This window comes from Platalea leucorodia (assembly GCF_965183815.1).
Source record: "Platalea leucorodia genome assembly, chromosome: 19".
Taxonomy (NCBI): Eukaryota; Metazoa; Chordata; class Aves; order Pelecaniformes; family Threskiornithidae; genus Platalea; species Platalea leucorodia.
Window position 1 is genome coordinate 2,498,048 of NC_138841.1, and position 24,303 is coordinate 2,522,350.

General features: G+C 55.0%; 1 protein-coding gene across 1 annotated transcript; it reads right to left on the minus strand.

Moving 5' to 3' along the window:
* Nucleotides 1-819: 819 nt before the first annotated feature.
* Nucleotides 820-21,609, minus strand: SLC41A1 (solute carrier family 41 member 1). The gene is made up of 10 exons (XM_082329910.1): nt 20,545-21,609; nt 14,806-14,913; nt 10,616-10,687; nt 10,189-10,333; nt 9,946-10,092; nt 9,027-9,174; nt 8,316-8,395; nt 7,369-7,503; nt 6,200-6,348; nt 820-4,512 (listed from the first exon to the last, which is right to left on the minus strand). Exons 1-10 carry the CDS (start codon nt 20,920-20,922, stop codon nt 4,327-4,329), a joined length of 1,548 nt encoding a protein of 515 aa, XP_082186036.1. The 5' UTR covers nt 20,923-21,609; the 3' UTR covers nt 820-4,326.
* Between the last annotated feature and the right edge of the window lie 2,694 nt (nt 21,610-24,303).

Sequence of the window (24,303 nt, forward strand, 5' to 3'; positions counted from 1 at the left end):
AAATAAAAAGAATCCACAACATGCACACACACGTATATATTTCTTTAAAGCAACGCTACACCATCCTCGGATTCCTTCAAGGTCTTAAGCTAATGCCAAAACGTTTCTCTTCGTCGTAGGTGTTCAGTGCCTTCCCCCATCGCTCCTTCCCCCAGCCAGGAAAGGAAAACACAACCGAGACACCGAATGACCTGCCCTGCGCCTAAGCACCCTGATATTTAGTGGGTGTGGGAATGACGGGCACCTTGGGGCAGCGTGGCCCCGGGCCAGCGGGGAAGTTGGAGCCAGCGAGGTCTGGGTGGCTCCCAGTCCCTGGCCCGGCTGGGGCTTTGCCTTAGGGCTCTCCAACAAGATCCTTGTTCGGGCGAGCGGCCGGGAGGCGCAGCCCTGCAGGGAAAGGGTCCGCAGCGGCAAATCCCAAGCTGGGGAGGATGGGAGTCCTCCAGCGGACACTAATTCCTGCACATTTGGGGGCTTAGCAGGCCCCCAAAACACGCAGAACCCTTTTGTCCCGCATACCTTAATCAACAGTCGCAGGCAGAGAGGCCGCGCGTAAGCGCGGGCAGGGCTTCTGCACGCAGCAAGGGCTGCGAGCAAGCCCCCGCGCCGCTGCCTGGCCCAGCCGACGCGCGGCCGCAGCCCGCCGGCTGCTCCGTCACCTGCATTAATCACAGTTTGCTTTGCGCACGGCCATTTATTTGATTTTCTTAACTCTCATTCCACTGCGTATCAGAAGAGTTTCGGTGGAAGCTAAAATAAGCTGCAAAATGTGAAAGAGAGACCTTTAACCGAGTAGAGAGGCGTATGAAGGCACCACAGTCCACATAAATAAATGTCATCTTTATTTAACCAAATATAATTTATCAGTTAAGTTGACATCTGTCAATTCAGTTATAGGAACTATAAATAATTAAGACAGTCTTTTTCCTTTAATAAAAAGAGTAAACCAGTACTTTTCATTTGCAGTCAGCTGTATAGTAGGCATGCATTCGAGTGCAACTGGTGGGAAAAGGTTTTGACCATCAATATTCTTCAGTTTTAAAGGAGATTCTTCCCTGACCTGTGCCCCACACCTCAGACCTGCCGTAAATGCACGGACACCCCCATCCCAGCAGCAGGACAGCTCTCCAACACCTCCGGGTCCCTTCGTTTTACAGGAGACCACGAACGGTAGAGTCTTCCTCTGGGGAATCTTTTCTTGGGGAACTAAACAGTGATGTGACACCTAAAAGACTGGGGAAGTTTTTTATATATATATATATATATTTTTATATATATATATATAAAAGCTTAAGTGTTAATGGAAGGAAGTCTCGTATCTCTTCCTCAACATGAGGCAGAGCAATCAGGTGAGCAGCAGAGAACACTGCAGAAGCCCCCGGGCTGAGGCTCCGGTACAGCAGGGCGCGAGGGCTGGGTTGTTGGGTTTGGTTTGGTTTTTTTGAACAGAGCTTTGGCCAAAGGAGACCTGGGAGCAGCCACGGCACCAGGGTGGAGCGTACGAGGTTCAGAGCGCCTGCCACTACGGACACGTTGCAAAGATGGGGAAGGGGAAAGCGAGCCTGAGGCGAGATGAGCAAGGTAGAAAGGGGGAAGCCGTCTCAAAAATACATCGCCTGCTCTTCTGCGGGTCTGGGAGGGAGCAGCCCGAGAGGGCAGGGATCCCACCGCCGCCTCCTGCGCGCTAGGAACAGCTTCGGCAGCGGAAGGAGAACAGCACGCACCCACCGGAGCGGGAAAGGATTCTTCTGCAACCTCAGAGAGGTCCTGAGCGGGCAAGAGCCCGACGGCCGTTTGGTGGGGACGCAGCTGCTCCCGGGGCTTTCCAGAACTGGCCTCCCGCTCACTAATCCCGACCTTCCTTTCCAACGCCCTCGCCTCCAGAGGAAGGACCAGCCCTGCAGCCGGACCTCGGGGCCGGGACATCGCCCGATCCCAGAGCAACCTTGGTCTTGACGGGGACCACAACGGGTGCATTCAGCTCTCTTCTGGGGGGAGGCAGGAGCTGTTCCTAACGAATCGCTCCTTACCTAAAAAGCAAAACTGACTGCACTTAGGCAGGGCTTTGTAGAGCTCAGCTACTTCTGGCATTGCCCAGCGTAACAAACAGATCATCCAACCTGGCCTTATTTCAGATGAAGATCAGCATTCCCAGCACCACATCACACCATCAGAAAGCCAAAAGGAGAAGACAAGCATTGGTTTGTGTGAGAAATACAGAAGTTAACCTAAAGGAGGAAATTAGGGCAGTCAAGGATGGCTGTGTTCTGCTGCAAGGAACACGCTCAAAGCAAGAGGAAAAGCAGACAACCACAAATCCAGCAGCTTTCAGGCGATGGTCTGGAGCTGCAGGTAAGGAGGACAGGCCGTGTCCAGGGCAGGGGCAGAGCTGCAGCGCCCCGGGGCCGCACCGCTAACTAAAATGAGAGCTTTGCTGTTGTTTCAGGATCGGGACGCAAGGCGCTACTACGCCGAATGCTGTAGGCATTCCCCCAGCGTCTGGGAAGATACTGGCAGCTCCCCGAGCTTTGGGCGGTACGGCACCGAAATCAGGCGCCGGGGGGCATACTGTATTTTCCCCGTCCGTGGCAGATGCGAAGAGCTTTCCCCCATGCACACTCGTGCGTTCAATTTATACCCATGCGTTAGAGCCTGTTTAATAGCGCTGTCTGCTTGGGCACATCATTTAAACTTGGCGTAACTGGCTGAAGTTTCCAAGTCGATAAGACCTGCTTACATCAAACTGCACGCAGTTTACTGAACTGATTTATATCCAAATGCAAAAACTAAAAAGCGTCGAGTGCCGCCAGCGTTCAGGAAGATCATTTACAAACGCCTTAGTCACACAGCCAGAACAGGTTTTCTCTCGTTACGCCGCTGCAGACCGCACGAGAGTCCTTCCAACACGCCCCAGCAGCGGAAGAGAAGCGCCTCGGCCATCCCCAAGCTGAGCAGCACAAAAAGCAGAGGGGAAAGGAACAGAGCAGAGCACCCTGCACTCGCAGGGCTCAGCCAGTGCTTGCAAGCTGGGCTGTAACCCTGATGCCAGATTTTACGCGCCTGCTCGAGGGCAAGCGGGTTCCTTTGCTACAGGCCCGTAGGGAGCTGCACTAAGAACCAGGGCTCCAGAAATCTGCCTGCGCCCGCTGACCTGTTTTCTGGCTGGTGCCTACACATACAGAGAAATCCAGCAGCTGGACATGGGTGTCCTTCTCTGGGAGACACCAAGAGCCCAACGCTCACAAGTCTGAAATGCCTCAGGCTCAACTGGGAGAGATATTGGGCGGCTGCTTCTCAGCTGCAATGGGCCCGTCAGCAGCACTCAGCAACTGAAAAGAAGATCTTAACACACAAAATAGGATCTATTTTTCCATCCACCTCTCCAGGAAAGAAAAGTCAACTGAACCGAGCGGGCTGCCATGAAAATAGCGCTGTGCCCACAGCAGCACGGGGAGGCTGGCGCGCAGCATCCGCGCTGGCTCCAGCGGATCCTCCGGCAGAGCGCGGGCGGGCAGCAGGGCGGATGGGGAGAGCTCACCGCGGAGCGCATCCCTCTGCGCGCGGCAGGAGCTGAACTCGCTCACGATGAGAGGCAGAACGAGCAGCCTGCAGCGTGAGATGCTGCCGGATGGCTGGCAAAAGGGAGCCTAAATCTGTCTGCAGAGACCAGCCCGCTTGCAGCCAGGTTTCAGGGCTCTGCAGTCCTCAAACCCGAGATCACTCCCTTTCCTTGTGGGCGCACAGGAATGGGTGTTTCGGCAGGGAGGACCCTTCCTCGCGCGCTTTGGATGCCAGGCACAGGAGGGGGGTTCAGAGAGCGAACGCAAGGGAGGAGGGCGACAGGGCAGAGAAGACAGAAGACGCCCCATGCCCTCATCCGTGAGGTTGTACTTTGCTAGAAGGTGCCTGTTCAGTAAAATAAATCTGAACCTTACCTCCAGTATTTAAAACGCTTATGAAGCGAAAAAAGCAGCCCTTCACCTCTGGTGACTGGGACAGGGTGGGCTCCCTGCGTGATCTGACTGATCAGTATCTTCACTGTAACCTTGGTTCAGACATAACTACTATGAAATTGCACTTGGTGATTGTCTCGTTACACTTTTTTTGTCCTTCCTAAAACTAGATTTATTTTCTGTACAAACTTGGCTTGAAATATAAACCACATAAAATTCCCATTGAAAATAATGAGAATCCAGTATCAAAGATGAAGTCTCAAGAGAGACAGGGCGGGGGGAGGAAGCAAAGGAGAGCAAGGGTGGAGGAAAAGAAACAACAACAACAAAATGAAAGGAGGAGGAGAGCTGTGAGAGGGGGCAGCAGGGAGAGCTAGTCTCCCACATCGGAGTCCCGGTCACCGATGAGCCAGAGGATGTGAAAGCTGAGAGCGAGGAGACCTGTTCCAATCAAGTCCCCCAGCGCCGTCAAGTACGGGATGGAGAAGTTGTCAGGATCGAGGTCCCTGCCCCACATCCAGTGCACCATCCAGTCAGCAATGTACAGAAGAATGAGAACCTGGGAGGCAGGAAGAAAAGAGCCACATCAGCCACGAACCCCGACCTCTGCAATCCCAGCCTTCCTGGGGCATCAGCTGGGGCAACGCCAGCTGGACGGGCCAGGCTCAGAGAGGCCCGACCTCAACCCAAGGGACGGAGCTGGCGGCAGGTCGGAACCACCTTGCTCCGCAGTCCGGGCATTTCATGCAGGCTGCAGCCCCAAGGCGGCAGCTGCAGCACAAAGAGGAACTCGGAGAGTTGCAGTGGGCCCCTGGGCATCCGAATCCCCTGCGTCCTTAACAGCTTCCGCCCGGTCCTCCCTTAGCTTCACATGTCACCATCAAATTTAGGCTCAGAAGGGAGAACGCTGGCGCCCAAACACCAAAAAGTCTAAATTTTGCCTCTCAGCTTTCAGATCTAACCAGAACAAGCTTGAAGAGATACGGGGCAAAGAGGGGAGTCGGAAGCACACAGGATGCTCGGGCAGGCACAGCAACGTCTGGCTTCCAGAAATAAAAGAGCAACTGCCCGGCAGCTGAAACTACCAGAGCGCGATGTTCTCCCCCGTCTGCTTCAATGCAGCGAGAGGCTCGTATCAATACCCAAAGACAGAAGAAATCCGCATTGGATCCTCTCAAGCCTTAGGTGTGGGACAAGGATTTGAAGTGTCGCTAATGCCTCTGGTGTCTCCGGGGCTGGGAGGGTCTCGCTCAGGACACAGCGGAGCTCAGGACCGCAGCAGCCAGCACAGGGTGGTCCCTCAGCTGCCAGCGCCCGCTCCGGTGCTCCCAAGCCTGCGGGCTGCTCGCAGCAGCGGCTCTGCAGAGCGGCTGCGAGCAGAAGCCCCCTCCAAGCGCCCGAGCACCCAGCAGGAGCTCACAACCTAAATTTAGCCTCCTGGATGACAGCGCTCCGCTCTTGCCTCTGATGGATGCTCTGACTCATTTCCTCACCCTGGCCTCGGTTGTTGATTTTAGGGGACACCGAAACCAGGCACAGCTTCCACAGGCGGAGGGGGGGAGCGGGGGGGAGCGTAGCCGGGCTTCGTAGGAAACTCCCTAACCAGAGCATCTCTCCCTGCTCTCCCACGCAGGCAGCCAGACTCCTGCAAGCGGCCGCTGGACTTCTGCGGCACGAACCCCCCGCTCTGTGTACGTCCCTCAGATCAGCCATCGTTACGGCCTCAGACAGCGCCTGCGAGGAGACTGGGAGCCCCGCGCCGCAGAGCGGGCAGGTCTCTACCCTGCGGGGGAGGCAGGGAAAGGGCAGGACAAGCCACACAAGGCACGGGGTCCCTGCAAATTCCACATCCTGTTTTCTTCACCAGCAGTTTTAAAATTGCTAAAGCACCTTATAGGACAGATCAACACACAGGAGGTAAACACTTCTGCTGTCAGAAGGAGTTAAAAGAGACAAAAGACAGATTCAAAACTTGCCAAGAATGGTAGGAAGGAAAAATTGTGTGTATAGGTATCAACAAAGAAGGATTTATTCAGTTTGATACCGGCTCGTTTGACAAATACAATCTACTTGGCATACCTCTCCCCAGCACGTAAATCTCTTACCTAGGGACAGAGTGCATCGCAGCGCCTGCAGCAGCGCGTCTACGACTTAACTGGCTGAACAGGTCCCCGCTGCAGATGACATGGCCGCGTCCCCTCATTCCAGCCTGGGGGGTTACAGCCCCTGGGCGGGCTCCAGCTTACCTGGAGAAGCGCAGCTGTCATGTAGAAGACTATGAAAATCAGGGTGAGCGTAGTGTGTCCACCTTGCATGGAGCTGATGGTGTAAAGGAAAACCAAGTGTCCAGGTACCACCAGAAGAAAGAGCACACGAGCAGAGCGAGAATTCACATCTGCAAGGAAACAAAGACGGAGTTCAGGCTTAAGATAGGCTTGAACACACAGCAACTCTGCAGCCTCCCTAGGCTCCAGGGGACAAGGCAGCACAACTACGGGCGAATGGGAAGCAGGGACCGGCACGCTGGACCCTCATCCCCACACTGCAGATTGAGGCTGGGAGGCAGCGCCCTGAATGATGACCCCACTGTCAGGATGCCCAAGGACTCTGCACCAAGCACAGCAGGAGAACTTAATTCTGTCCCCGGAGCAAAAGCTGTTCTCAGACCTCAGCTGCCAGAAGGACTCATGTCCCACCTCTGGCAGTGCTCAGTACAGAGCTGTCAAGAATTTACCACAAACATTGAATTTCCTCGGAGCTCTATCTGCACCGTGTCTGGTGATCAGTTTTCTAACAGATCACCACCACGCTGGAGCCCTCTCGCCCCGCCTTGCTCTTCAGGGACAGCCGTGGCCCAGAAGGCCAGGACCCAGGCTGCAGGCTACCAAGCCTCTCTAGGAAGTCTGGAGAGCAATAACCTCTGCCCACACTCTGTGCTGGAATGCAAGCTCGGGCGGTGCTCTGCCACACAACGGCCACAAGTAACAGAGCTGTTAGGAAGCCTTCGTAAGCGAGAAGCTTCCTGTAGCTGCAGCTCCATAAGCCCAGCAGAGCTGCAACACTCGAGCAGCCTCAAGGCAAGTTTCAGTATCCTGGACACATCTGGAAAAGATTTAGAGGGTGGAGGATTTACAGGATTAGAAAGTCAGGGCATGGGGCTTCCGCACCACGTTGTCCTCATCCAGCCGGGCTACGTCCTCCGGCGCAGCGGCTTTGCTAAGGGTCTGAGCGTCTCTAGAGGGCAGGGCAGGCCAGCAGACAACCCCGTCCGGGAGCTGCCAGCTGCCTGCGAGCATCCTTCAGCCACCATTTCCAGTGACAGTGCTCCAGCCGCTGCCACAGACGCGTTTAGCCAGTCAACTGCAGCAACTGCTGCTGGCAGAAGTCAATATATTTCATCACCTGACTTGGTTACCTGAGCTGAAGAAAGTGCTGCAAGGGCTGGGGCACTTGCGAGGGGCCGTTTCGGAGCTCTCTCCAGGCATCCCACTCATGTGCAGGTAAGTGGAGATGCGACTAGCCTGCACTGCCACCAGGTTGCCACCCACACCTGCAGATGAGGAGAGAGCGGTAAGATGCTGTCTCGAACGCTTTAAAGAGAAAGAGCTATTTTCAACAGCCAGCAGATCTGGAATTGCCAGGTGCTGGAATAATGTAGGACAGTCTATTTTTGACCCGAATTCCACTTTTGCAGGATGTAAAGAGCTGAGACAAAGCGCACTGTTCTACGGTTTCCCCTTAGGCCCCTTAGTAAAATAGATGCAATTCTATTACTGCAGCTTTGATTGGAAGAAACATGTGAAACAAAAAAGTGACGAGTCAGCCACCAAAACAGCCACCGGAAGTTTAAAACTTATTATTTTGTGCATGAGGCATACTGAAACTAGCACAAGCTGCACTGGCTCAGAATTAACTCCATTTATTGCAAGAAGTAATAAAAAAGGAGTTTCCCTGGTTCATTAGGCAGAAAGGAGGTCAAAGCTTTATACCAGAAGCAATTAGAATTCCTGATTCTGAGTTGCAAATCCAAATCTTTATGTCACCAGGTGCCACAAGGCGCATATCTTGGAAGACGGGGGTCTTCCACCAGCCAGGAGGAATCAAGAAATGAAGGTAATTTTTGTTGGGCCCCTGGCAGACGTGCCTTTTAGGCAACAGCCTCCCAGGCCAGTCACCCTCTGGTGAAAGGCTGGCACCAGAGGGAGCCACGCTGCTGTGAAGCTTGGGTCTAACCACCATGGCTCGCCTGGCAATCAAAGAGGATTAGTCTCCTTAATCTGCCTCAAATAATGCACACAGGACAATTCTGCTGTTTGCCAACAGTCTCCAAGAGCTGCGATTCCAGAGTGGAAAGGAACTCACCATTAATAACCGGTGTGAAGACAGCCATCCCAGCAAAATTTGGATCTGAGACCGTTCTGTCCAAAATTAAACCCCCAACGCTGCAGAGGGAAGATTGAAGAGGTCAGTGCTGAAAGCTCAGTAGGAAATACTCACACAAAGCACCGCGGGTTCTCTCTGCCGCAGCGTGTGCGCCGAAGGGAGATATATACGCCCACTGACATGCACCTATGGTTGCGGTTGTTGCACTGATTTTAAGCCTCAACATTTGATAACAGAAGACAGCTTTAGCAGGATCTTTTCTCCTTGCGGCCAAAACACATCAAAGGCTAAATCCCCTAATGCACAGTTTACTGCAACACAATAATCAAAAGCAGCCCTGCCCTTCGGAGGGCAGAGAGGGCTCTTGTGCAGAAGACTGCTAAATGGGCTCTGTGTTTACTCCGTGGCCGTGCCAGAGTCCCCCTGTGCAGCAGCGGGGACATTGCTAAGGCCCTGGATTCCAGCAGTCAGGTGCTTAATCACTTCTGTGCCTTGGGACCTCGAACCCCGTGTCTTTGTCTCGAAAACACAAAATAACCTCCAGTTTCCTGGCAGTCTGGACTGTGGAAGCAGAAGAGGTTTGGTTCCCTCTTGGTCCAGAACCCACCAAGGGCTAAGAGGCTGAAAGGGCCGGGGGAAAGGGTGCGTGGTCTGTGCTTGGGGGAGAGGAACTCTTCCATGCCCTCCTACCTGCTAATAGCCATCGCGATAATGACTGGCTCCCAGCCAGAGTACAGCACCTCCCGAGTTGCTGCGTTCTTCTTGGCAATGATGATCCAGATGGGCAGCAGCGCTATGAAGAAGGCGCATACCAAAGGATTCACGTAGGCTTTGCTCTCTGAGGGGGAAATAAGCAGAGGCAACAGATCAAGGACACATCCCGCTGCAGTGAGGCGGGGTGCTACTTCAGCTGAGCTCATCAAGCCTGCCTACAGACTGCTGTCACCCCTGGAGTCAGAAACTCCTGTAAGGGCAGGCAAACTAGACCAGACCAGCCTCAGCTCTGCAGGACATGGCATTTCCTTCTCCTGGTGTGCTCACGGGGGCTTTATCAACAGATCCGAGCGAGATCTCTTCAATTTCTAACTGCTCCTTCCCACTTCCCACTCCTGGGCGAGACCTCCCAGCATTGCTTCGCCTTTGGCTGAACCTGGCTGAGTCACATCCCCTGCACCCCAGCCGCCAGGGGAGGAAGGTGGAGGGGAGGGAGGAGGAAGTCTGGAGTCTCCGGCTGCAGCTCTGCACCGAGGGTCCCCAGCTGGTGCTGACAGCACAAAAGATGAAATCCAAGGCTGCCTTCTCCCACTGCTTTAGCCACAATCAAGCCCCTGGCACCTGGAAGGAGACAACCTCTCCCTTACCACTTTACCTGGTAAGAAGGAAGTATGCAGATCACTGCCAAGACTGTCTGCAGCTACAAGGCAGTAAGAAGGTCCGTTTCCTCCCCTTATCAGTTCTGACTAGGTCTCACTAACTGAGGTAGCTTCCAGGCCAGGCATCCTATATACCCCGAGAACAGGAAGGGCAAAGGAAGAGGGTGAATTGCGAGGGAGATGCAGCAGCACGTGGAAGGACCAGGGAGAGACAAAGGCCTTTTGTTGCTCCTCACCCAGCTCTTTGTACAAGCCCCAGCTGATTCCTGAAAGCAGAGCCAGGGTGATGAGATCCCCCAGGCTGGCAGCAATTGGCGTGGCGACGTTATCAGGATTGATCCCCATCTTCCTGGATCCGATGATGACCCCAATCATAATCATGCCTACAGCCAAAAAGAGGAAGAAAACAGGATGAGGCCAAGGACAGCCCATCATTTTAGGAAGAGGTGCACGGAGGGTGTGCAGGGTCTGCCTCTCACCCAGAACAAGGGAAGCAATGAAAGCAGTAGCCACACTGCTGGCACAAAGCAGGACAGCATGGTCAATGCTGAAGTGCCCATCTGGGATCCATCCGAATATCACTGCTGCGATTGAGGCCAGGAAGCCAACCACGGTAGCCTGAACCTGAAAATACAAACCAGACAGTCACCAAGAGTACTAGAGAGCAAAACAGTCCTGGGATGAGGGAAGAGGGAAACACCACCCAGGGTCCCAGGATTTCAGGTGGATTAGCATCCAGCAGGGAAACGCCAAGCCTCACCTATAGAGCAAACCGTTACGGTAAGATGACTGTGGGACAAGAAGGTGACGATACCAAAACCCAGGCATTTAAACCTGGCACTTGTCACAGTTGGCTTACACCAACCACCAATACTCCCATTTTCTTCTCCTTTCACCTTTCCTTACCTGTATCAGAGCCATGTTCCCTGTTATCATCCTCCAGAGCTCTTTGGGTGTATCCATTTGGCCAATATTAGCCTGCAAGAAGAGATCACAACATCCTTAAAGACAGACAGCATTTTGCATTTGCTACCAGTCAAATCCCTGCCTTCCAGCTACGCAAGTTTGTGCCAGGGGCAGGAGAAAATAACTACCTCAAATCCTCAGCTCTTAGGGAAGAGCAATTCAGTAGAAAAGGTGTGCGTGTCCATGTGTGCGCATGTGTGGGTACCGCTGGGGCGCAGCCCTGCTAACACCCCAGCCTGTGACATGCAGTTCTGTGGAAGTCACTTGGGCTTTACACCCCGGGTAACTACAGTGCCTCTTCCAACAATTACTCTGGTTTTGTACTCCAGAACACCAAAGCTGTTCCCAGTTTCAGCTTCGGCACCTTCTCCTTCCCGGCTGGAGGAATGGAGCCAGATCCACTACAGAAGGGCGTTTTGAAGGGAGTGTAAAGGCGCATCGACGTCAATAGAACATCTGATGAAAATCTTGCAAAAGCATCAAAATATACTTTGTCCCCATGCAGAGTCACGCGCTGCCGCTTATTTACTCCTTGAATTCACTCCACTGGTGATCAGGCCAAGCCTGGCCCAGGCCCAGTTGGGTCATGCTACCCCTCGGGTCAACCAGCCAGGAGGGAAATAGGGGTGCACAGACTCTCAGGTCAGCTATCTGTGTGCCCCAGCTCCGATACGGACCAAGGCCAGAGTAGCATCACGTGGGCAGAGGAAGCTGGCAGCAAGAACCACTGTTTCAGTTAAAAGCTGAGTAAACAAGGCTAATGCCACGTGGAGACCTACTGAGTAGCGGGAAGCTGCCATGGCACGCGGGTCATCTGGCACTGCTACAACTGCAGGAGATGCTAATCAGACTAACCAGAAGGGACAAAGTTGCTTTAATTCCCTGGCGTACGATCCAAAATAACCCAGCAGAATCACTGCAGGTTGCTGGTTGTTGCAGAGCGTAAGGGTTCTGCTCTTCCCTAGCACCTTCTAGGTCTTTATGGAAAGCTGGAAGAACGGACAAGCAGAGGGTATGAGCTTATATCCAATCTTGTAGTATTAGAAGCTGATGAACATGAAGAGGAAACAAGAGAGAGGCTCAATCTGAAGGGGTAAATGCATGTTGGAGTTACTGGCTGACAGCGTCAAACTCAAACTTCTGCCCAACAATAGAGCAGCAATTTCTTCCTCTCAGGTTTCCTTGCTGGTCTCCGCAAAAAAACCCAAGAAGTCGGTGATCAACTAATCCTTCAGCTCTCCTTACTGCATGTGCTTGAGAGAACTGCCGGCTCTTTTCACCCAGCACTGAGATGCGCCCGTCTCTGGAGCGAATTGTTCCGGTCAGTTTAGCGGAGAGTAGGAAGGAATGGGGGGAAAACGAACAAAAAGTTGACTGGAGTAGCACTGAGCACATCCAGCACAGGAATTTGAGCTCCATATGAAGCCTGACCTTAAAATTCCAGCCACATGGCAATTAGGTTGGGATTAACATAATCTAGCTGTAGTCACTGGCAACAGGATTTTAATCCTTTAACTAATGGGACAGTTTTGCTTCTTAATTGCGAAAGGAATTTCTGAGGTGCCTTAATGCAGCAGTAATTAGAAACCCACAGTCTGAGAGACCACTCTAGGCTGCTTTCCTGCGGAGAGCGCGCGAGACCCCCAGCGCGGAGCCCTGGTCGGAGGGGAGCTCCCTCCGCACGCCTGCACGTGGGTCCCCCACGCTGAGCGGAGAAGAGGGCAAGGAAAAAAAAGGAAAGCCCAAGAGCTCGTCCTATCCCACCATGCACAGATACAAGGAGGCAGCGTGCAAGGCTAGGGGATTCGTGTAGAGGCAGCACAGCCTCCTTCCCTGCCAGGGCAAAGGAAGGCAGAGGAGAGAGCCTGGCTGTTGGCCCACGAGGCTAATGCCACCCCACAGCCGTCAGCTCAGGGGCAGGAGGAGGCACCAGGAGACCGAGCTGGTGCGAGGGCAGCAGCCGCTTGGCACAGACAGGCAGGCGAGCTGGACTCTCTGCCACAGTTTCCCTGTGACCCTGCTGCAGCCACCAGAGCAGATAGGGGAAAGTTTTGCATTCCTGTGACTTTCTGCACAGTCTCGCTTCTCTGCCAAGCCTGCCCCAACATTGCTCCGTGCCAGTCCCATAAGGGAAGAGGATGGAGAAGCGCCGTGCTGCCTTTGTCCCAGGAGAGCCAAGCACTCACCCCAATAAGCCCATGCTCAGAAAGTGCAAGCTGGCCAGGGCCAAGAGGGAGAACGGCCTGTGTCTGGGACAGCAAGGATCCTGACATGATCCGAACAATAGAGAGCGAATAAAACAAAGGGATTTGTTTCCCAGAACGAAGGGGCAAACAAAGCTCAGCCTGCGACGCAAGCTGCAGCGCTCAGCCTCTGTCCCTGCCAGCCCTGGCACCAGAGCACAGCTGGGCCAGGGGCAGCGCGAAGCCTCCCAGCAGCTTTGTCCTCCCCAGCGGTGCCTGGGGAGAGGAGACCAGCACCGAGGGGAAGCAGCCACAGCCCAGCTTTTGCCAGGTAATGCTGGCACGGCCATCCCCCAGGCAGCTCGGTGCCCCGCTCCTTCAGAGAACGAAGAGCGAGGGCTGAATTCAAGAAGGAGGTGGTCCCCGCAGTCGTCAGGGATCGGCAGGCTGGGGTGCAGAGGCCAAGCCAAGGACTAGTCCAGGGAAATGCTGTTTGCCTTCCTGCTCCCCAGGGACCTCAGACTCTGCAGAATATGCTCCTCATGTGCCACTGGTTCAGTAGAGCAGAGCAGCACCCCTTAGGGCACACACAGGGAGCTACTGCACGAGGGACAAGAGGGGCTGCCCGTGACAAAGGCTGGATGAGCAGCTCAAAACGTTGGCTCTGCTGCCATCCAGGAATGCACCAGAAACCTCGGGCCTCAGAGGCCAACAAGAAGCTACTGAGGAGCAAAGAGTCACAGCTGGCATCACCCCATTGCTCAAGATGGAAGAACAAGAGAGGACCCAGGAGAGCAGATATTCAGAGACCTTTCCAACACTCTCCTGTGCTTTCTCCTGCAGCACCCAGTGAGGGGAAGGCTGAGAGGAAGGCAGCATGCTAATCAGCAGCTCTCTGCTAGCTACGCTTGCTGCTGCCACCCAGGCAGACAGTTCTCCATCCCTACATCTCAGCGAGCACTTTCTGAGCAGCTCTCTCGGGCCAAGATGCATCAGCTCCTCTGCACTGTCAAGGCCAAGAGCAGGCTGCTTGCTGCAAGGGCTCTCTCTTCCAGCAATTCACAGCACAGAGCCAGGAGAGTTAAAAGCTTGGCAGCAGGCAGCTAACACCTTGCAGATGTAAGATTCAAAGCTATACGTGCTCCCATCATGGGAAACGCAGAAACAGCAGGCAGTCACTTGCTGTCACGCTCAAGCAGAAGATGCTTTGCAGAAGGAAGGAGTGTTATTGTCCCTGTTAGGAGAGGATGGCAGTCTCTCTCCAGCGCCGCTCAGCTACAGAGACAGACTGCTGTGTTATAGAAACATTTAAACACAAAGCAATTCATTTACAGCTGGACTAACACAGTATTCTGAGAATCTAACAGAGCCTGCCCCCATCTCTCACAGGGAGCTCACTGTTTCACAGGAATGAGACTGAATTCTAGCAAGAGAAATGCCCAGCCGTGCTCTCCATCAACTTCAAGAGGCTGTCAATCCACCTGCTAGCTCCCACCGCAAGGTGCCCTCCGGTTTAGCCTTTGCTGTACAATTCTCTCCAGGCTCTCTCATCTCCTAGCCCTCCTGAGCCTGGCTTGTTTTAGCCTGCTTTGATGACATGCCTGCACCCAGCTTCCTCACGAAGAAAACTGGATCCGAGCACTCCAGACATTAAACGGCCAAAGCCAGCTTGCGCGCCGTGCCTCCAGGCCCGCAGGCAGCCACGACAAGGACGTGAACTGTCAGCAAAGCTTAAGGACTATTAAGCCTTCAAATCTGATCAGTCCAGTGGGATGAAGACACCTTTTCAGCACGCGAAACTCCAGGCTCTGGTTTCAGCGGTCACTGACTTCACAGGCCCATGCACAGGGAGATGATCGTCTGCCCAGCCACCGGACACGCATATGCCTGCCCTCCTCTTCCCAAACCGGGTATCCCGCTCCCTCCCTCAGCTCCCCGGATACTCACAGCTGTCGACAGGCGAGATGCCAGAGTCATCTCTAGGTTCCCCTTCAGGCCCAGTAATGCAGGTACTAAGATAAACACCTCAGTCACGTATTTGAAGACGTCCCAGTGCTGCAAGATTAAAACACAAAAAAGACGATTCAACACATAATCATGGCCGTTAGAAACCTTTGCTTTGGACTGAGCGTCACTTGCTCACCTGCCTTTGCAACCTGGCACTGCCCGCGTGTGGCCCTGAGCAGACACAACCCAGTTCCCCTTCTGGTGCCCCACACTTTGAATTTTGCAGTGATTTTACTGGTTTTGACATTCGTGCAGTAGTGACCACATGTTCCCGCTGAGCTTAAAAACCAGATCTCAGCCTACAACTTTCAGTTAAAAATCCCCCAAAGATTAACCACTGACGACATGTTTACGCATACAGAGGCCGAAATAGGGAAAGATGAAGAGACTTTGCCCAATACTTGCAGGTTTTGGCAGAATCGAGTACTGAAGTTCTGTCACACTCAGCTGAGAGCCATTCCCTACACGTGTGTCTTACAAATACATTTTAGAGCAAGGCATTGCTGCTCCCTGATCCTGCCAGCTCCAAAAAGCAGCCCACCGTGGTCTCGGTTCCCCCCTACCTCACCGAGGAGCTGCGTGCCCTCACCTGGCACCTACATTACTCAGGTATTTACTAAGTACGCTGGCTCTACAGTCAAGTTGGCTCCCTTGGGCATAAGGCAGAATAGGCAGCCATGGTTATTTAGGAAAAAAAGAAGAGTAATTGCAGGGTAAGCAGTCTTAAAGGAGAGCAGCTGGCTTCCATGAAAACACAAAACCACCCCCAAAAAAACCTCACAGCCACATTTACAAAAACCCCTGTAAGCTACACAAATCTCACTGCCCGATTCTTTATTTTCACGAATGTTTTGCGAGAAGGCCCTGTGTCCAAAATAACTCCGCTTCCCACACTGCCGGACTGCCATACTCCTTAAAGGGCACGGAGCACAGCTGGAATCACGCTCTCCACAGCTGGCTGCTGCGCTGGACGTGGTGACGGTCACAGCCCTCTGCTTTCCTCCTGCAAATGTTACCTGCAACGGGCTCCATCTCTCGCAGCGTCATTGCTCTGCCTAGGACAAGACGATCGGCCAGCACCTTGCAACAAACGCAAGTCGCTCTACCTGCATGACTAATGCCTTCCTTTGGGGAAGGACTTCAGTTATTTTTGTTTATTTTTCCATCCTTTGTGCTGCTTGCCTTCACCACCGCGCCAACGAATTCCAGTTTCCTGCCAGGTCCTTTGCAATACCACATTCAAGCTGCACTCACTTGAAAAACCATTTGAGAGAAAACTGTGATCACAGGAGGCAGGTAAGTGCTTGAGATGGATGAACTGGGACCATTTTTCCTCAAAGGGAAAAAAAAATGTTTTCCAGTCAATAAAAATCCCCTTAACATTTCTGAGAGCTTGGTAAGACAAGCTAGCCATGCTCTCCAGCTCCCAGGTGCACAGATGAAAGCGGCTCGGCTATTTCAGGCGCAGCCACAACCCTCCCTCTGCTCGAGGCCAAGGCTCCTGAGGATGCCCGGTTTCCAGACTCTCCTGATGCAATGAACAGCCCTCTCCCAGCCGCTCTGCTGAGCGGCACCTACAGAAACCACCGTGGGCCCTGCAGCCCCTGCTCCAACCACCCCGCACCCAGCTAACCCGAGCTCCTGGCTTGGGAGACCTTTCCACGGCAGCCGGGGGCACTCTGAAAGGGTACGGCTCTGCTCGACTCTCGAGCAGGGGCACCTTTGAGTTCAGTGCTGCCTGCTGAGCAGGGCAGGAGGGAGAATCAGTCCGAAATACTTCATCCGACACAGCGGCACATCAGGCCGTGCTTCCTTTAAGGTCACATCTAGGAACAGGAGAGCTCAGCTCTCCTCAGTCTATTTTTAGGCAGGCATTATGATTATTTTGCTGCTTGCTGTACCAGTGAATCCTTCGCTATGACTTCCCTTAGCAGTATCTACAATTCAATCAGCAAGCAACACGCTCCCACTTCCCAGCAGGACGAGCTGGGTGTCACCAGAATCACTTAATGAAAGGAACATCGTCATTAGTCAGACCGCAGGCTGGAAGCACTGTGCAAAAGTTTCCTGGCTCTTTCTGCCTCCAGAGATCACAGAGGCAGGATCAGGCAGTAGCTAGCACGAGTTCGCAGCCCTCCCTCACCTTGTCCCAACCCTGGCTTTGTAAATTAACCTTTAAAGGAGGCTGCACTGCAAGCTGGTGCCAGAAGCCACTGTAACTGGAGCCTGCTAAAGCAGGTCCCTGAGCAAGACAGGGGTGTTTCTGGAGAAAGGAATAAAAGCCGTCTTCGGGGAAGGAAAACAAGGAGATTTCTGCAGACATCAGCAGCTTGCTCACTGCAAAGAGCGGGACCCATGGGCTCCTGCCAACTTTCTTAATATAAGATGTTATACAACACTGGTCTGTGGGCATTTAGTACATCTCGAAGGCCTCCCTGGCTCTTGCAGAGAAGAAAGCTCCCTGCAGAGATGTGTGCCCACGATGTGGCTCCACGGGGAGAACCAGAGCCAGACTGTTTGGGGAACACAAAAAAGCCAGAGAGAAGAGGAAATATGAATTTAAGTTCAGGACATCGAGCTGTTAAAATCCCTTTCCCCCCCTGTAACAGCCCCCCGAGAAGCACAGAAATAAGCTGTTTTCGGGGTGAGGAGGGAGGCTAACACGGCACGCAAGATCGTCCAGTCTGCTCCATGCAAAGGCGAACGCGCCGCGCTGGGGAGCGAGAGGGCTCCCGGCCGGCTTTCAGCAGAGCTGTGCCAGGGAATTGCAGGGAGAGGCACTCCATCTCCAGCGCCTCCTCCCTGCCCTCCGGGGAGGGGGAGCACAGAGACCGTAAGCAATCTAGGTTTAACTTCTTTCAGCTCCATTTCCTACGAAGCCTGTGGTCCTTTTGAACACAAATCCACCCAGATACCAGAGCCACCGTGCACAACTGGAGGGGTGAGATCGGACCCCGGCCTGCCAGAGGTTCTGGAAGAAACATCACACCCCAGGTGGTGCTCTGCAGTGTCCTGCAGGCGTGCTGCCTTTCAGCAGCTTTGCACCTGCAGACCACCGATATTTCCAGGGCAGCAGCTGCTTCTCAGCCTCTGTCATTTCCAGCCACCGCATGCGAAGTTAAGGCTGACAAGAGTCACGAGTACCAGCGTGGTTTCGCTCAGGTTATAGCGGGATGGTGACTCACGACAGCTCAGGGGGGAGGGATGTGCTGCAGGTTGGAGCTTTGACTGCCTTGCTGCGGCTGCTGCGCTTCTCCCAGCGCTCTCCCTCCAAAACGCCAAGGAACAAGTGGCCTCAACAGGAGAGCTACAGCTCCAGGGCTGGCACTGGCCACCGGCCCCGGCTAAGAGCCACCCCGGAGGGATGCTAACACCAGAGGTGGTCAAGCAGGGGAAATGAGCAGACTCCCTCCTCCGTACGAAATACCGTCCATCCCGTCCAAAGAATCTCCAGGGAGCGGACAAGTCTGGAAAACAACAATCGGGGCTCTGCTGGGAGAGGGGACTTTGCCAATAGTCCTCTACTGTACGCAGAAAAGCAGCTGGTATGCTCACGTGTCACCTGGCCCAAAGGTCTCTCCCATCCCAAAGGGAGCAGAGGCAAATTCTCCTCCTGAGAGGCAAATTCATAGGGACACATTAATGGGACAGCATGGCCAAAGGCCAGGGCTGCTTGTTTTCACAGCGGGGAGACCAATTACAGCTGGCTCATTAGTCTGTTTGTCCAAAACAGAGGAAATTGAGTGTATGGAGCCCTCCGTCCATCGCAAACCATGGCTGCATCCAAAGCAATGGGACTCCAGTCCGCCCCAGTGCACCAGCTACCCACTCCACATGCCTCCCTCCTTTCATCCAAGGCTTGGAGTGTCTGGGAAGCCAGTTACCAAGATCAGCTCCCCAAACTCTGCAGGGAAGCAAGCCGAGACCACACGCTTCCCATTTCCCTTTTCCACCCTATGGCATTTAGATGCCTCATTTAATCCCGAGGCTAAAGGGAGTTAGAGGAGTTGGCAGGACAAGCTGCATAGCCACATGCTGAGCTGCTGTGCGACAGAGGAATTATAAAGCTTTATTTCTAATGGCCATAAAAAAAAAAAAAAAAAAGGCAGGAGAACACAGCAGTATGCTGCAGTATCCCACCCCTGCCCTGCTCCTCCCTGGCCAGAACGGCTGTTCCTTCTCCAGGAAGGCCTTTAGGCTGGGTTCAAATCTCTGCCTCTGGGAAATTGCCAGAAGAGGCACACATGAGTTTACAGGGACCTTGCAAAGGGAAACATGCTTGAAATGTCTTTCTTTTTAAGAAAATTATTCCGGTAAATCTCTCCCAGATCAATTTAGCACAGCTAGCCTTTCCTGTTTTGAGTCACCTCACAGCTCTCTCAACGGGTTGCACCAAGAGAAACGGTAAGGATGACTAGCGTGCAAAGGCTTGCAGGGAAATACCCGTTAGGGGCACGAAAGCAAGAGAGGTGTCTGCCTGACCCCCCCACAAATACAAAACCAGCCTGACTTACCGTACTGGCACACGGCTCGGGTGGAGATGATCGTAACTGCCAGCAATACAGACAAGTGACCGACATTCAAGTCTTTCTATGCCAACACTGCAAGGGCTTGTTTACCCCACTTAAACAAACAGAGGAGCTTCAAGCAGAGCATTTTTGGTTGACCACAGTTCCAAAATGGCTGCCTCCTCCATCCAAATAGTTTCATAAACCTACACTGCATGGATGACTGAGTTTTGTGCCTTACTCACCGTTTTGGGCTGTGCATCAGGACAACTCTGCACAGCCTGTCTTTCAGAGCAAAGGAGAAGCGGTTAAGCGGCTGATCTGCTGCCAGAGACACGCGCTTGGAAAACTCGGGCTAGAGAGACCGGCGCAGGAGCCACGGTCCATGAAGTCACATTTGCCACATAAAACCTAAGCAAGCTGCAGGGCTGTCACGCTCCCACAGTGTCACCTGTCACGAGGGACCTAACGAGAGATCACGCCTGGTAACACCTCAGTTTTCTTCCGGAGGTAGCAGCCAGCTCTCTGGCTGGCCTCTCCTAAGCATCACCTCCACACACCGCTCAGGAGGAACCACCCCGTTAGCCCGGTTGACCCTGGCTGCTTCAAGAGCACGAGAAAACAGCGTTAAGGGCCACTCAGCCAGCCTTCAACCTTCCGAGCAAGCCACCACGCGAGTGTCCCGCACGCACTGCGACAGGCGAATGATTAACCTGGCTAGCACGAGCCTGGCGTGCTGGAACAGCGCAGCAAACATCGAAGATGGAAAAGGGACACGGGACCTGTGGAACTAGTGACCGGAGCTGGGATGTCTACAGCCACCCTCAGGAAAGCGCTTTATTTCAAGCCATAATGCATAGAATGGTCTCAGTTCCCAGGCAGGTGCTCTGGCTGCACATGTGCCAGCTGCAACCTCCTCCTCGGAGCCGGAGCAGGGCAGCTGCAGCGCAGGGTGCCCGCAGCCTCTCCTCCCCTTGCTCCAGGCATCACCGAGGTCTCCTCGGCTCCCCCTTCCCCAACCGGCATGCAAGGTAAGAGGTCTCCTCCCCTCACAGCTGCTACCTGCTGAATGAGCCCTGGCATTCGAGTCCCTCCTGGCTTGTGATCAAGCCATGGTCTACAGAGACAGAATTCAGAGCCCAGTGCCATGCCAGGGAAGTATCAGTCCTACCTGCACAACGTCCAGCACCATTCCAGCAGCAACGGTCCCAAAGCCTGCCAGGAGGAACGGAAAGAGGACTTGCAGCCCGATGGAAAAGGAGGTCTCCTTGAGGGGCGAGGCTGGCTCAGGACCTCGGTCCGTGCTGGTGTCATCACTTTCATTGCTCTGGCTGCCATTTTCCAGCAGGGCATCTTCTTCTCGCACCCCTTTAGCATTGGCACGGGACTCCAGCACCACCACTTCTACCCCATCAGCGTTGGGTCCCAGGAAATCTGAGGGCTCCACCAGCTGCCCGCGGTCCGGACTGGTGAGACAGTCCACGGGCACAATGGGCAGCACAGTCCCGTTGGCCTGGTGGCTCTCCTTCTGCTCCGGCTTGGAAGACATGCTGCAGAGAGGCTATCCTGACCTTTGGGTTGGTGGGCCTACAGCCAGCAGCTGTTCCAGAGGAGATCTTCTGCCAGGAGCTTATACAAATGGCCTTTCCGGCATCTAGAGGCGACCTCTCCTATCCCTGCTCGCCTGCCTTTGAGTGCAGAGCCTGCTCCTGCAGCAGAGATCCCCATCAAGCAAAGTCCAGGAACGGAGGACACCAGCCACTGAGCTAGCAGGGAACGCTGCGGGAACTGGGAACTACAGCAGATCCACTCTAGTTCTCCTCCTCTCCAGCACTGTGTGGTGCAGCAGCCACCGAGACAGGATCCAAGCCTTTCTTCTTTGATGTATGACACTTTAGTGCATCTTTCTCCAGGTCTTCTTCCAGCAGCACGATGTGATGGGGCACACAAGGCAGAGAGAAAAACAGACGAAGTGAAGACCACTGAATAACACAGATGCTTAAAGGGATGAGGAATCAGAGACTAGATACGAGAGGGACTGGCTTTTAGAGATGATACAATCCAGAAAAGCTCTTCTTACTACCAGGGCTTTGTCACTTCCTCCAGTGGCACTGTCCCTCTGCAGAATTTGAGTCTGAAGGCTCCTGTGGGCTTTTGCTGTTTCAGCCTGTTTCGTGCTCCCTGCCAGAAGGGCCAGCAATACCAGCAAGCTCCAAGTGTCACTGTCGTCCTCCTCCTCTTCCAGAAGAATTTCTCACCTTACAGCACGAGGCAACGAGAGCTCTTATTTAAAGTAACAGCAAGTTCCCAGTTAAGGTTACTCACTGAGCTGAGCAGGCTGTAGGGTGGGAGCTGGCATTTGGACAGCCTTGGATTTAACGTCACTCTTCAAGAACTCGCCTTTCACCTGAAATACAGGGGAGGAAAACGGATATTCTGTTGGGTGTCGCGGCGGTCAGCACAACGGCTCATTCATTCGACGGCGTGCGTGGAAGGCTGTGCTGTCCCCCGACTCCTCGAGTCCCCTTCCACGACCCGTCGGGGGGGCTGTGCCAGGGACCCGGGGGCAAGAGCAGCTCCCTGCTCCCCATGCTGCCGAAGCCGGCACCCGGGAGGGACCCCCGGGCCGCAGGACAGGGGCACCCCGCCCGGAGGCCAAAGCGCCGGCGCGGAGCCACCGGTCACAACGGCGGCAGCCGGTGCTGCCCAGCGCAGAGCCGGAGGAGGCCCGCAGACGGAGCGCGGCCCGGGGCTCTGCCCCCGTCTCCGGCTGCCGCAGAGCCCCGCAGCCCCCGGCGCGGGGGGAGCGGGCGGCCGCAGCCCCCGCAAGCCGCCCGCTCTAGATCGGACCCAGCCGAGGCCCAGCCCCGCCGCCGCCGGCGGGGACAGCGGCCCCGGGGAAGCGCTGCCCCGAGCAGAGCGGAGCTGCCCCGAGCAGAGCGGAGCTGCCCCGGCCGCCGCGTCCCCTCCCCGCGGCACGGGGCTGCTGCGGCCCCGGCGCCCCGCGGTGCCGCCGCCCGCCCTCCCGGCGCGCCGGGCACCTCACCGCTGCGCACCGCGGCGCCGCCCGCTCCCGCTCCCGCTCCCGCTCCCGCTCCCGCCGCGCTCCGCTCCGCTCCGCTCCGCCGCGCCGCGCCGCGCCGGCCCCGCTGCGGGCTGCCCCGCGCCGCCCTGACATCACCGCCCGCCGGCGACGGCCCTGCCCAGCGCGCCGTGCGGCCTCCCCATTGGCCGGGCGCGCGTGGCGTCACGCCTGGCCCCTGCCCACGCAGCGGCGGGTCAGCCGGCAGGCCCCGCCCCTTCGCGGGGCGGAGGCGTGGCCTGGGGGGGTCACGTGTCGCTGAGCCCACATGGCCGCCATCCATCCCGCCGTCCATCCCTCCATCCTGCCGTCCATCCCGCTGTCCCTCCATCCCGCCGTCCATCCCTCCATCCCGCCGTCCATCCCTGCATCCTGCCATCCCTCCATCCCGCCGTCCGTCCCACTGTCCCGCTGTCCATCCTTCCATCCTGCCGTCCATCCCTCCATCCCTCCATCCTGCCTTCCATCTCACTGTCCCACCATCCATCCCTCCGTCCCTCCATCCCGCCGTCCATCCCTCCATCCCGCTGTCCCTCCATCCCGCTGTCCATCCCTCCATCCTGCCATCAATTCCGCCATCCATCCCTTCATCCCTCCATCCCGCCATCCCTCCATCCCTCCATCCATCCCGCCGTCCCTCCGCCGGGCTCAGGGCGCTCCCCGGGGCTTTGCCTGCTCCCGGGGCGCGGTGCTGGAAGGAGCGGCTCCTTCTCCCCGCCGTCCGCCCGCTCTCGCTCAGCTGCGGCGGGGGAGCCCCTCGCCGGTGGGGCGCACCGCGGTGCGCTGCCGGGGGGCCTCCTTCTCCCCGCCCGCGGAGGGGGGGTTCACGGGTCACAGGGCTCCCTCCGCTCCCCAGGCAGAGGCGCGCCGCCGTCCCGCCCGCATCGCTGCGCCGACGCACCCCGGACCGGTGCTCGACACCTCCGCGCGTCCAGCCGCGCCGCTCAGCTTAGAACGACTCTGAAATAGCAACCCAAGGGCATTTTCTCATTTTGACTCAGTAACTTATTAATTAAGCCCAGCTTTGGTACCTTGTCTGTCGCTTTGGGACCGGGGCCCAGGAGCACCGACACGGTACAAGCGGTACGCGCGGGCTTTCACGCCTCTGTGCCAGACTCAAGGGCTTCTCCGATGTAGTTCAGCAAAGAAAATCGGGAATATTGTCACGTACTCGCTTCGCATCTGTTTACGCCACACGGTCCCACAACCAATACACACATAAAAAGCAGCAACTCCTGCTTACAGAGCTCAGCGCCTCATCGCTCTGCAGAATTCTGTACTCCTGAATGAAACCAGCTCTTCTGATTCATGTTTTCCCTTTATTTCCTTTTTTTTTTTCTTTTTTTTTTTTTTCTTTTTTGCACAAGTGGAACTTTTGACCAGTTGTTGTTTTTCCTTCCTGCCTTTCCTTTCCTCCCAGGAAGCAGTCAACAGCGAGTTATTACCCAGAACGATTACGTGATCCCCAGCTCCGTGCCTTGGAGACAGGTCCGGAGCCAATAACGGCGGCTGCGACCCAAGCATGCGTGCGAGGGGAAGAGGGCGGGCGGCGCAGGAACCGCGTTCCCCCGCAGATACACTGAGTCAGGCGTGACTAGGGCCGGTGACTTCATGTCTTAAAATAAGGAAACGAAGGCAGTCACGGTCAACGGCAGCAGAGATCCATTGTGATCGAGACCCCTCTGAAGATGTGGGCCGTGCTACTTCGTTTCTTTCTGCTCATATTAAAAAAAATAAGAAATACTTATAAATAATATATAATAAATATAATAATAAATACTTATAAATAATAAATTTCCTGAAATACTTGTTGCTTTGGGAGAAAAGGGTGACCGGCACACTTGAAGC

Coding starts and splice junctions, on each gene's coding strand:
- SLC41A1 (XM_082329910.1), bottom strand. CDS start 20,922: ATGTCTTCCAAGCCGGAGCAGAAGGAGAGCCACCAGGCCAACGGGACT. Junction 10,334..10,615: donor GGAACATGGCTCTGATACAG/GTAAGGAAAGGT, acceptor TTGTATTTTCAG/GTTCAGGCTACCGTGGTTGG. Junction 7,504..8,315: donor CTTCACACCGGTTATTAATG/GTGAGTTCCTTT, acceptor CCTCATCTGCAG/GTGTGGGTGGCAACCTGGTG.